This window comes from Orycteropus afer, unplaced genomic scaffold (assembly GCF_000298275.1).
Source record: "Orycteropus afer afer isolate SDZICR_OR568_19922 unplaced genomic scaffold, OryAfe1.0 scaffold00615, whole genome shotgun sequence".
Lineage (NCBI taxonomy): Eukaryota > Metazoa > Chordata > Mammalia > Tubulidentata > Orycteropodidae > Orycteropus > Orycteropus afer.
In genome coordinates, this window is record NW_006922202.1 from 523,969 (window position 1) to 536,821 (window position 12,853).

The window sequence follows — 12,853 nt, forward strand, 5'->3', positions numbered from 1 at the left end:
TTTTTTTTCAGAAATGGATGACCCACTCTTTCTTCCTGGTCTGTCTTTATCTGGAAGCTCCACTAAAACCTGTCCAACATGGGTGGCCCTGCTGGTATTTGAATTACCAGTGGTATAGTCTCCAAGCTCATAGCAACATGCAAGCCACCACAAACTGAAATACGAATGGTGGAATAACTATATTGCATGATAAATATAATAGCCATGACATGTTATGGAACTTTAGAGACAACAAAGATCTTCATGAGTTAGGAGGAATCACAAAGATTATGTGGAGGAAGGAATACTGGTGTGAACTTAGCACTATATAAAATTCAGAACCAAGAGACGAACAAACATGCATAGAAAGTAGATTGAATAAACTTCCAAAATTAGAAAAGCTCCTGGTCTTTAGAGACTAGTAAACTTACTTGGCTTGAGAAAAACTAATGCTTATTTTAAGGATAATAATAATAATATAGTCTAGAAAAGCAAGGAGGAATTAGATTGTCATGTGCCTTAAAAAGCCAAAGTAAAAATTTCAACTCAATTTACAAGGAGTTTCATTACTCATTATTTACTAGAGAAAAATAAAATACACAGATTGAAAGTGTGTGAGAAAAATTAAGAAATCTTTTGTTGGATTTAATAAAATATCTCTTGGAACACTACTAGAAATGAATGCAAGTCACTTTGAATGCATATTTCAAGCATTCAACTTAGAAGTAGTTTAAGTGCAAGCAGTTTTACTATTAATGTATTACACAGCCTCAATTTTTGGTCTTAGGCTTACGAGGTTTGGAATAACTAAAGCAGAAGTATATTATGCCAATATTTTAATATCTTTATATAAGAGATTTGACATTTCAGTTATGAAGCTTACTTCATCCAAGTTTCCTATTACTTTAAAGAAATTAATTTAGTTGATCAGAGCCATGTGATTCCCCAAAGGTTACAATATGTGGTTTAGATATTTTCAATATTTAAAAATTCCACAACTTGGAAAAATAATTCTGCTTGCCCTAAGTTAAGTCTTAGTCTTGGATTATGTATTTTTCTTATTCCCTCTTACTTTAAACCAACATTTCTATTACTGCTATTTGAATTTCTGATATTTTCACTTATATTTTATGTTCCGTTGTGTTTATAAATCACAGATCCCAGGATTCTACTCCATCGCCAACAGCATCCTTCTCTGCTCCTTCTGGTATGACAGAAGAAGCTGACTCTGTGTGGACTTCCTGCAGCCCCTTGCCTCCAGCACCATCCATTTGCCAGGAGGATGTGTGCCACAATGGAGGCACCTGCCATCCTGTCTTCCTTTCAAGCGGTGCAGCCTCTTTTCAGTGTGACTGTCCACTACATTTCACTGGTCGTTTCTGTGAAAAAGGTAATCAATCTTCATTATCCTCTGTTTTTTTGTTTTTTTTTCTGTTATTCTCCTGAGGAGAAAGAGAAGTAAGACATGTTGTAAACATTCTGATAGATACTAACACAAACAAGAAACATCTGTATAAGTTTATTTAAAAATGAATTCAGATAGAACTCTTTCAGCTCAGTTTTGTGGAAACAAACTTAAGGTCGTATTTTTTATTTTTTATTTTTTTTTTGCATTAAAGTTGCTATTCAAAATATATTTTCAATTACTACATAAAATAGAAATTCAAATTAATATGCAATGTCATTTATGTAGTTACCTCTAAAATTATGATGAAACTATCCTTTGCCACCATAAACACAATTAAATTCTTATTAATAATATTTTATTGCTTGATTGCTCATCAAATTACTACATTTTTATATTTCATCAGCATATGCCCATATCTAAATTATTTGGGCATTGAAGAAGAATATATTCTTTTTTTTATTCTTAAGAATGTACTTTTAACATTAATGGAGCTATTTGTGACTCAAGAAACATTCTGCTATTGTCAACATCTAATAGCCTCCTAGGAGGTTTTCAGTTAATTAAGGCAGCACTAGGTAAAAATTAGAGCCAGAAATGCGCTGGGCAGTTTACAAACATCTTCAGCGATGACCAAACTGAATGCATGTGCAGATATTGATAGGTAGAAAGTGTCTTTCTTGTCTCTATAAGACTTATCATGGGTTCTAAATTAGGGAGGCAGGGAAGGAGATTACTGATAGATAATGATTCAGATTTAAAGGATACAGTTTTCATTACTTACCCAATAGTTTTAAATAACTCACTTTTTTTCATGTCAACATTTAGAAACTTTTAAAGTTAGTTCAAAAGTTGTTCTAACTTGCCATAGAGTCTGCTTCAACTGATGACAACTTTATGTATAACAGAACAAAACCTTGCCCAGTCCTGAGCCATCTTCATGATTCTTGGTATGTGAGAGTCCATTGTTGTGTATTGCGTTAATCCATCTCACTGAGAATTTCCCCCATTTTTATTGGCCCTCTACCAAACATGATGTCCTTTTCTAGTAATTAGTGTTTCCTGATGACATGTCTAAGGTAAGTGAGTCTAAGATTTGCCATCATTGCTTCTAAGGAACGTTCTTCTCGTATTTCTTCTAAGACTGATTTGTTCATTCTTTTGGCTGCCCACATATATTTAATATTCTTCACATAAACCAGTTCTAATGCATCAATTGATTTGTCTTACTGTTTCAATATTCAACTATCATGTCCATATGAAGTAATTGAAAATACCACAGTTTGGATAATATATACTTAAAAAAAAAAAGGACTTGAGTCAATTCCAACTGAGGCAAACAGTTAAACACTCAACTACGAAGTGAAAGGTTGTCTTTGGTGATGTGAGCCCACCCAGATACACCTTGGAAGAAACAATTGGCTTCTGAAGGTCAGGAAAAGTCAGAAAGGTCTCAGGGTGACCCCAAGTGCTACAGAGTAGACCTGCCTCCTAGGGTTTTCTTGGGCAGGATCTTTAGAAGCAGATGACCAGGTCTTTTTCCCTAGAGCAGCTAGGTGAGTTCAAACTGCCAAATTTTAAGTTAGCAGCCAGTTGCAAACTACTGAGAAATACCTTAGCCATATGTTACCCAATATTTCTTCCCAAATGACCCTATGAGAATGTTATGCATGTCTTAATATTCAGATAACTGAGCAAACAAATAGAATCAAAAGCACAGAAATGGAAACTGCCTATTTTCATGTTCACTACTAAGCAACATGTAAGTTTCCTTCAAAACCTAATTTTTAAGCTATAAAATGCTTTTGAAAACATATCACTGTGTCTTAATTTTTTTGGATGAATATATCATGTGTCTGCAAATATAAGCTTGTGAGCAGCCATCTAATATGTAACTATTGGTTTCTCTGCATCTGGAGTAAAGAAGAGTGAAGAAAATTAAAGACACATGGAAATAATTTTTCCAAAGGACTAATGGAAATGTGAACCTCAGCATTCATGACCCTGGGACCAGAACTAGATGGTGCCCAGACACCACTACTGACTACTCTGAAAGGGATCACAATAGAGGGTCCTGGAAAGAATGTGAGGAAAGTATAGAACAAAACTCCAAATCATAAAAAATACTGAGTTGATAGGGACTGGTGGAACCTCTGAGACTGTGGCCTTTAGTCATCCTTCAAGCCTGAAATTGAAGCCATCCCTCAGCCTCACCTTTCAGCCCAACGATAGGTCCATGCAATGAATAATAATGCCAGGGAGGTATGCACTGCTTAGAACTCTAACTGAAATCAAGATGATTGCAGAAATAATGAATAATAATGCCAGGGAGGTATGCACTGCTTAGAACAGTCAACCATACAAGAACAAAAAAAAGCAGTATTTGCCCAGAGACAAAGTTCAGAAGGCAAGAAGCGATAAGAAAGAAGGACATATGGAAATGAGCAACACAGAGAAGAAGTGGGATGAGTGCTGTTATACTGTGGAAACTGCAATTAATATCATGAAACAAAATGTATACGAATTGTTGAATGGAAAAATCAGTTGCTCTGTAAATTTCCTCCAAAATCACATTAAAAACTTAACCAAAAAATGAGGTTTGCTTCTTCTCGTACAATAAAACTCAACACACTGCCATTGAGACAATTAGACTCATAGCAACCCCTCCTTGGGCTTCTGACCCTACTTAGATTGCCCAATCTTCCTTCCAAGGAGTGGCTGGACAGTAAGAGATTATTTATATTACATTATAGCTCTGGTAGCATAGTGCCTAAGGCACTTGACTGCTAACCAGAAGGCTGGTGGTTCAAACCCACCAGCCACTCCTCGGAAGGAAGGTTGGGCAATCCTACTTCCGTAGTGATACTGCCTCGGAAACCCAAGGAGGGGTTGCTATGAGTCGGGGCCAACTTGACGGCAAATAACAACAATAACAACATTCAAAAATAGGTATAGGGAGATTATTTGGGTTGCAAACCTCTTGTAGATTCATTCTTAATCATTTGTAACTCTAATTGAAATCAAGATGATTGCAGAAAAAATTTTCTTTCTTTATTTTCATGCTAGGTGGAGTCTTAGAATAATATTTATTATACACTCTTGTAAAAACATATTTTAAAATTAAGAAAAAAATTCCAAATGTACTGACCATGGTAAAAATGACACAGTAAAATGAGAATTGCTTAGTTATTAAGTTTATGACTTTGTCAGTCACACATATTAGACCAGAAATATTAGACCTCATGTCTCTCTCTCTCTTGCATTACCCCCAATTTTCCCTTCTTTAATGCCATATCTATTAGCTTTAACACTTTGTATAGTGACCTATATTTTCTTCCAGGAGAAAAGAAGTCTAGATTTATTTAGAGTTAAACCTCCAAGGCTTGTCTGTAGTTTAACTATATTTAATGTTTTTGATGGCAGAATGTAGAAAATTGACCACAAGAAAAGAATTAAGACTCACTGTCCTGTATTAAGGAGCTCTGATGCCATAGATCCTAAGGCATTTGACTGCTAACCAGAAGGCTGGTGGTTCAAACCCACCAGATACTCCTTGGAATGAAGATTGGACAATCTACTTCTGTAGAGATACCTCGTCAGAAACCCAAGGAGGGGTTGCTTTGCGTCAAGTTGACTTGACAGCAAATATTTCATTTTTTTTCCCAATATTATTAATCACTTTCCACCTTCTATATTTGTAACTGTCTTTTCTGTTGAATTTATAGGGACTCAATCAGATGTCAATACTTTGCCAAGTACTGTATAATGCACTGTAGAATATTTCTTTCTGAGTGCTTAATAATCAGAAATTAAACTATAAGTAAGGAATTCTTGTCAGTTAGGGAATTTCATTTTTATTAAAAAAAAAAAAAACACTTGACTCTGTAATATCTGAGATATGATGTACTGAAAAAAAAAATCATTTAGTAGAACTATTTTTAGATTGGAAGCTATGGTGGTGTAGAGCCTAAGGCATTTGACTGCTAACCAGAAGGCTGGCAGTGCAAACACACCAACCACTCCTCGGAAGAAACGTTGGGCAATCTACTTCCATAGTGATACCACCTAGGAAACCCAAGGAGGGGTCGCTATGAGTCAGGTCCAACTCCACAGCAGTGAGGTTTTTTTTTTTTTTTTTCATTTTAGAGTATTATATATCATTTCTATATTATATATTATTAGGTATTACAGATAGCATTTGTAATTTTGCTGTTGTTCCTGATGTTGTTGCCTCATTTTTTTATAAAATATTTCAATATAACACTTAAAGTGTGAAGAGATACACATTTTCAAAATTAGAAATATTATTTCTAGATATAAAGATGATATGCTGAGCCCTTTTTTCCAACCATTTACCACGTAAAGTTGTGTAAAGTACTTTACTCTTTCAGTTATGAAGAAAGCCAAAAGTAAATATTTTGTTTTCAACTTAATACTCTAAATATAATTTGGAATGGTGTGTGTTTTAGAATCCAAATTGATAGATGATGGCTACCACGTAAGTCCCATGATTCAGAAATCTGGTATTATAATGTGACATTCTTATGGTATAATTCAGGTTACAGGTACCACAATTTTTAAATATAGAAGTTAATAAACAAGATTGTATGCCAGGTTTAGAATGTTTTAACTAAATTGGGGGCGGGGGGGTGAGGAAGGGGACTCTAGTACAACCCTAATTTGAATAAACAATTCCTAAATAAATTATCTCTATATATTTTTAAAATTTATTTCTTTGGAGTGTTCTCATTATTATAATATTTAGGAATATAATATTTTAAGGGATAATAAATCAAATAGCAAGGTGTTGTGAAATACTAAGGAATTAACTGTAGAAAACACAGATTGCTGTGAAAATAATTCTTTAAATGAGTCCCTATTGACAACAATCAACATTTAAAATACAAGAACTTTTTTTGAGACTGAAATTTGCATAATATCGTTGCTAAGAGTTGTGATTTACCAGACACTGCACTGAGTGCTTCATGCATCTTATTTCACTTCACCCTCAGAATAACCCTGCTGAAGTAGGTCCTCTGCCTCTCCTTTCATAAGGGAGAAATCTGAGGCCAAGAGTTACTCACCCAAGATCACACAGCTCGGTTTTGGTAAAGATGAAGTTAGAAGTAGTCCTGGTTAACTTCAGAGTCCACTTTTAACTAACATGCTATATTACCACACTAGTTAGAAATTCAAATTTAATATGATGGTGAAATAGGACCAAACGCGGGACACTGCCCGGCGTGCAGTCAGGCCAAAACAGTTTACACACCAACTGATTAAGAGGAGAGAAAATTATTTATTGCAAAGCGGCAATGCAAGGAGGCAGGGGTACCCGTACCCAGACCTGACTCCCCAAAACGCCATTGAATTACTGTTTTGTAGGTTTCAGAAGAGAAGATTATGCATATTCATAAAAATTTCAGGAATTTGGGCATGAGATGGTTGACAACTGGCTGACATTTCCTTTGCCTCGGTTTAAAGGAATAGTAGTGTTTTGATCCAGTGTGCTTGCATACCTGATGAGTCACACTGGCTTCTGTCATCAGTTGATTGGGACTTAGGCAAAGGGGAGAGTGTTAGTTCCCAGTAACTTTGTTCCTCTTTGTCCCACCGCACATGTCCGCAGGCCAGAGTTAATTTTCAGGTTGTTTTGTAAGACACATTAACGCGTTTATCACCTGTGCCTAAGGAAATAGCAGGAAAGAATGTTTTTTGTTCCATTCAGTTCTTAATGAACTGAGCTTATTGTATTTACTCATTTGTCTCCAACTGGGGTCATATTAGTTTTAACCAGGGTGGGGAAATAGTTGAGGGTAATTAAGTTTACTTTTCTATTCCCATCGGAGGTCCTATCTGTTCTAATTATCTTTTTTAACCAGGGTGGGGGAAATAGTTTCGACTTTACTCGGTTTCAATTCCCCCTTAGAATGGTTACTGTTCCACATTTTTTGGAAATGGGGCAATGACTCATTCTAGCTGCTTCCTGCTGACTGGGGACAAAGACGGTGGAACTCAATCCTTGGTTAGTAAGTCTCTTGTAGTTTAGACAGCTCTCAGAATTTTCTGGCCATAGTCTGGGGAGAAGAGAGTAGTGGTGCCTGTAAAGTCTTGAAGACAGATAAGTTGTTAGGCAGAATACAACAAGTAAAGAGTGTTAATGTTAATATGAGGAATGTTATAACAAATAAGGATCTCAGCCACCCTAAATTGGGTAAGCAAGAGTTGAGCAAAGAAAAGTTTATCCCAAAGGTGGGGGTTAAATTATGTCGTACAGTTTCCCTGTCCTGTTGCAATTTACGAATAGTGCAATTAATAGCCTGTTGATCTTGTTCTATCTATCCTGATGCATTAATTAATGAGCAACAGGTGGTTTTGATGTACATATATATACCCCTCTATGTGAAGGAGAATGTGCACACACCCAATAATTATTAGCTCAAAGAGTGTGTTCTAATAGGATTTGTTGGAGTTTTATGAGAGTGTTACTCCACCAATCTCCTTTAGAAGGGGTTAGGGATAAAACAGTCATTGAGCTTATCAAAATCACATTCATGTCTTAACCCAGAACAGGTTTCCTTTTAAATAAAACCTTAAGATCCTCAATGGGCTCACAAGTATATTCCACTGCAGGTTGTTGGGGACACTCAATATTTAGTTGGTCAGGTTCTCTCAAGTCTCCCTGTCCCCCAAGGCTGCTCTCTATAGAATAAAACTTAGTTATAGGTCGGGGAGGGTTTCCAGTGTAGTCTGGCACTATTCTCAATTGGTTATGATGTATCCAAGGCTGACTCCCTTCAGTTTGGCTGAAGAATGTGTTGTCAAAAATACTTCATAAGGCCCAGTCCATTTGGCATGGAGCTGGCTCTGGGGAGTCCAATCGTTCCACTCCTTCAGCATGACCCAATGGCCTAGACAAAAGCTATGAAGGAGAGTATCTGTAGGATACAACAACAAGCTGGAAGCAAACTGGTTAATAATTTTTAATGTTGCAGACAAAGTTCGTACATGTTTTAAAATATCCAATTACTTAATAATTTTAAGGTCTCCCTTTCCTACATAACTAGTTTGCCACACTCTAGAAAATGGTCTCCTGTATAATATTTCTTACGAGCTTAACTTAAACCTGCTGCTGGGGTAACCCAGACCTGCAACAGGGCAAGAAGTAAAAGTTTTATCTAAGATAAGTTGGTCTCTTGGCACATCTTATCCAGTGTCTTCTCAAAAGTGTGCTTCCTCTTCTCAGTTTTCCCTGTCAATTAGGCTAGTCCTGTTACTTTTTGGACTATTTAAGATGCAAATGTTCCTTCATTATTACTTTGAATTGAGTCTGTTGTTGTTGTTGTTATGTGCCATTGAGTCAGTCCTGACTCATAACGACCCCTCCTTGGGTTTCCGAGGCAGTATCACTATGGAAGTAGATTGCCCAACCTTCCTTCCGAGGAGTGGCTGGTGGGTTTGAGCCGCCAGCCTTCTGGTTAGCAGTTAAGTGCCTTAGCCACTATGCTACCAGAACTGAGACTAGCAAACCAAATTAGGGATAATTTTAATAGGGTTTACTCACCTCTGTTGCTTTTCTGTGCTGCAGGGAAAGGCTTCCACCCAACTAGTGAAAGTACCTAAAATCCTAACAGGGGTTGGAAATTTTACCTGGCAGTCCTTGAATGGGCCCAGTCCTCTTGTTCGAATTCCTTTTACCAGTGGAGGTGGACTTTACTTTAGATTGTTTCTGGCATAGATCAAACAGCCTTGTGTCACATTTTGGATGGTTTTGTACAGATCAGTCCTGCAATAAGTTTACTTAGCCAAGTATACAGGGCATCTTTTCCCATAACAAGTGCTGGTTGCATTGACAGTTCTGCCTGTTGCTTCTGTAGTCCATTGTTGTTGTTATTATGTGCCGTTGAGTAGGACCCGACTCATAGTGACCCTGCCTTCGGTTTCTGGGGCAATATTGCTACAGAAGTAGATTGCCCCATCTTCCTTCCAAGGAGTGGCTGGTGGGTTTGACCTGTCAGCCATCTGGTTAATAGTCAAGTACCTTAGCCACTATGCTACCATAGCAGCAGGTAATTGCAGGAGGTTGTCTGTAAGGCCTAAGCCTGATCAGGATTAAAATCTACCTGGAGCTCATTAGCTGAGAAAGTAACTTAAGTATTTAACTTAGTTATTAAGTCTTGGGAGCTCTGGTAATGTAGTACCTAAGGCACTTGACTGCTAACTAGAAGTCTGGAGGTTCAAACCCACCAGCCACTCCTTGGAAAGACAATGGGGCAAACTACTTCCATGGTGATACTGCCTCAGAAACCCAAGGAGGGGTCGCTATGCGTCCGGTTTGACTTGACGGCACATAACAACAACAACATTAAGTCTTATTCCAACAGAGGAAGAGGGCATTCAGGCATGTATAAAAACATCAAGTTAAAACACTACTCACAACCTGGCATTCAAGGGGTTGAAGAAAATTTTTACATTACGAAACTCCAGTAATGCTCATAGTCTTCTGGGACAGAGGGGCCTTGAGGATGTTTAGGACTGAGGTTGCCCCTGTGTCCAGTAGAGATTCAGTTGGCTGTTTTCCCACAGTTATTGCCACCTAGGCTCCTCCTGGGAGATAGGAATTTGCCCAGTCTGCAATGGAGCCCCCCCACCAGTCATTCTTGAGTGCTGTCAGCTGTGCTTACCATCTGTTGGGCCCCTTTTGGTTGGGTTTTGAAAGCTTGCTCTGGACACTCCCTCTTCCAGTGCCCATCTTTCCTGCAGTAAGCACACTGTTGAGACCCCAACTTTGTTGGTTGTCCCCCTCAAGGAGGAGCTTGACTTGCTCCCTTTCTATTCTTTGGGGACCCATGGGGACTTACCTGGTATGACTGACTTCGTGGCAGGCCTCCCAGGGCAACAGCCAGCAGGCAGCCTGTTGCTTCATGTCTCTTTGCTTCTGTTTTTCCTATTCCTGGTCTCAGTTGTTATAGACCTTGAAAGCAACCTCTACAAGTTGAGAAGTGTTCATACCAGTCCCTCTTCTAATTTTGGAGTTTATGCCATATATAGGGGGCACTTTGGCTTATAAAAGTTAAGTTGTTAATAAAGAGTGTTCTGGGGGTTATCTGGGTCAGTGTCAGTATATTGACAGTAGGCCTCATACACCCCTTCAAGGAAAGCAGAAGGATTTTCCTTGGGGCCTTGGTGTACTTCTTGTGAACTTTAATCTGATTTGGGGTGTACTTCTTTGTGAACATTAATCTGATTTGGGGCCCCCTTCTGGAGCCCATGATAATACACTCTTTCATATGAGCCAAACTAGCTCTGTCCCCTGGGTCAGTAGGATCCCACTCTGGATCTGTTCCTGCCTCTGCCTGATGGCTAGGGCCCCTGACTAGGTTTTCAGGCTGGAGGTTTTGAAGTCTGTTGGCTTCTGCTCTAGATTTCTCTAATACCATCCGCCTCTCTTCAGGGGTGAGTAAGGTACTTAATAACATATTAACGTCAGCCCAATTATGATGATGAGCTGAAAATATGGAGGTTATTAAGGTTTCCATCCGCTTTGGATTCTCCCTGTAAGTGGGCATCCTATTTTTCCAATTTAGTAAATCAGCCATGGTGAATGGCACATGAGTCCAAATGAAACCTCCAGGATTTCCTTCATGATCTAAACCAGCTGGAGCCAGCCATAATGGGTATTGACCTGATGGATCCGGCTTAGACCCTTGGCCAAAATTTATACCACTCCAAGTGTGTGCTGGGGAGACTATTTCCTGGGGGCACCCACTTTTTGAGTGGCATCTGGGGTGCTATCAGGTAAAGGGGTTATAACACCACTGGAGTTTTAGGAGATTCTGGATTCAAAATTCCCTTAGGCTTAGGTAGTAGAGTCATAGGTAAATTGTTTCCTGACTCTGGGAAATATGGAGGAGGGGCAAATGGGGGAGGAACAGAGTCAAGGTAAGGGTCTTCAGAGTCCTGAAAGACACCCTTAAAATCTGCTTTCCCTTTAGGTCATACAACAGTCACCCCACACTGTTTCTATAAACCGTTGTTCTGAAACAGGGCCATGAATAGCTATAAATAAATCAATTCTTCCCATTTTTGATCCTTTTTGCAAAACAAATCTAATTGCATAATAATATCATAGTTCAGACTCCGATTTTTTGGCCATCTATCCCCAGACTTAAGCCGATATTGTGGCCAGACGGTGTTGCAGAAAAATACCAATTTTTTCCTCTTTATAGGCTCAAAGCCAAAATGAGCCCAGTTTCTCAGAATGCAGCCTAAGGGACTACATTCTGGTATATAACCTTGGTTGCCCATTTTCCAGTCACACTTACATCCACTCTCACTTGAAACTGTTGCACTGGTGGCAAGCACACTCTTTCTCACACACAAATAAATCAAGGAGAGCCAGACCAGAATCCAATGCAAAGGATCCCTAAAAAACATGGCTGTGGAGAGATTTTTGATTAAAAGACACCTGGATTGCCACTTAAAAATTTTTATTTCTCACCCACACACAAACCAAACCAGACCAGACCAGACTAGACTAAAAGACACCTGGGCCACCACGTGCCCACCATCTCATCCACACACAAAAGATCAAGGTAAAGGATCCCTAAGAAACACATGGGCTACAGTAAACTCACACATAAACCAAACCAAAACCAAACCATACCTGAATAACAAGGCTTCAGCTGTGGAGATGATCTTAATTAAGGTTACCAACTAAGGAATGAAATTTCAACCTTCCTATCAGCTTAAAGCCAGACCAGACCAGAGCATAGATTCTTAAGAGTGTTTCAGCTGTGGAGCTATCTTAATTAAGGCTATTAACCAAAATTTCAACCTCCCTACCAGCAAGAAGCCAGACCAGAATTTAATCTATATTCACCAATAGACATTTTCAAACCCAAAATAATTTTCTCTTCTCTCCAAAGCACCTAGAGGCCAAGGACACTGCAGATGGTCACAGACTCAGCACCCCTTATGTATCTTCAGACAAAGCAGTGTCTGAGTGCGCACAGGGTCTGTCAGGGGTCCATTTCATTTCCACCATCCAAGGGTCCTCGTGCTCTGGGCAGAGGGTCAAGACCTTAAGTTCCATCTGGGGGCTCAAATTGAAATAGGAACAAATGCGGGTCCCTACCCAGTGCTCAGTCAAGCCAAAACAGTTTACATACCAAGTGATTAAGAGGAGAGAAAATTATTTATTGCAAAGTGGCAATGCAAGGAGGCAAGGGTACTGGTACCCAGATCTGACTCCCCAAAACACCATTGAATTACAGTTTTATAGGTTTCAGAGAGAAGATTATGTATATTCATAAAAATTTCAGGAATTTGGGCATGAGATGGTTGACAATTTGCTGAAATTTCCTTTGCCTCGGTTTAAAGGAATAGTAGTGTTTTGATCCAGTGCACTTGCATACCTGATGAGTCACACTGGCTTCTGTTATCAGCTGATTGGGGATTAGGCAGAGG

At 38.8% G+C, this 12,853-nt stretch overlaps 1 protein-coding gene across 1 annotated transcript in view; it reads left to right on the top strand.

The window, feature by feature from the left end:
* The window catches only part of LOC103210485 (protein eyes shut homolog), an 837,058-nt gene that overhangs the window by 97,382 nt on the left and 726,823 nt on the right, over positions 1-12,853 (top strand). Inside the window, 1 exon segment of the mRNA XM_007956404.2 lies at positions 1,137-1,369. Coding sequence (XP_007954595.2) covers positions 1,137-1,369 — 233 coding nt within the window.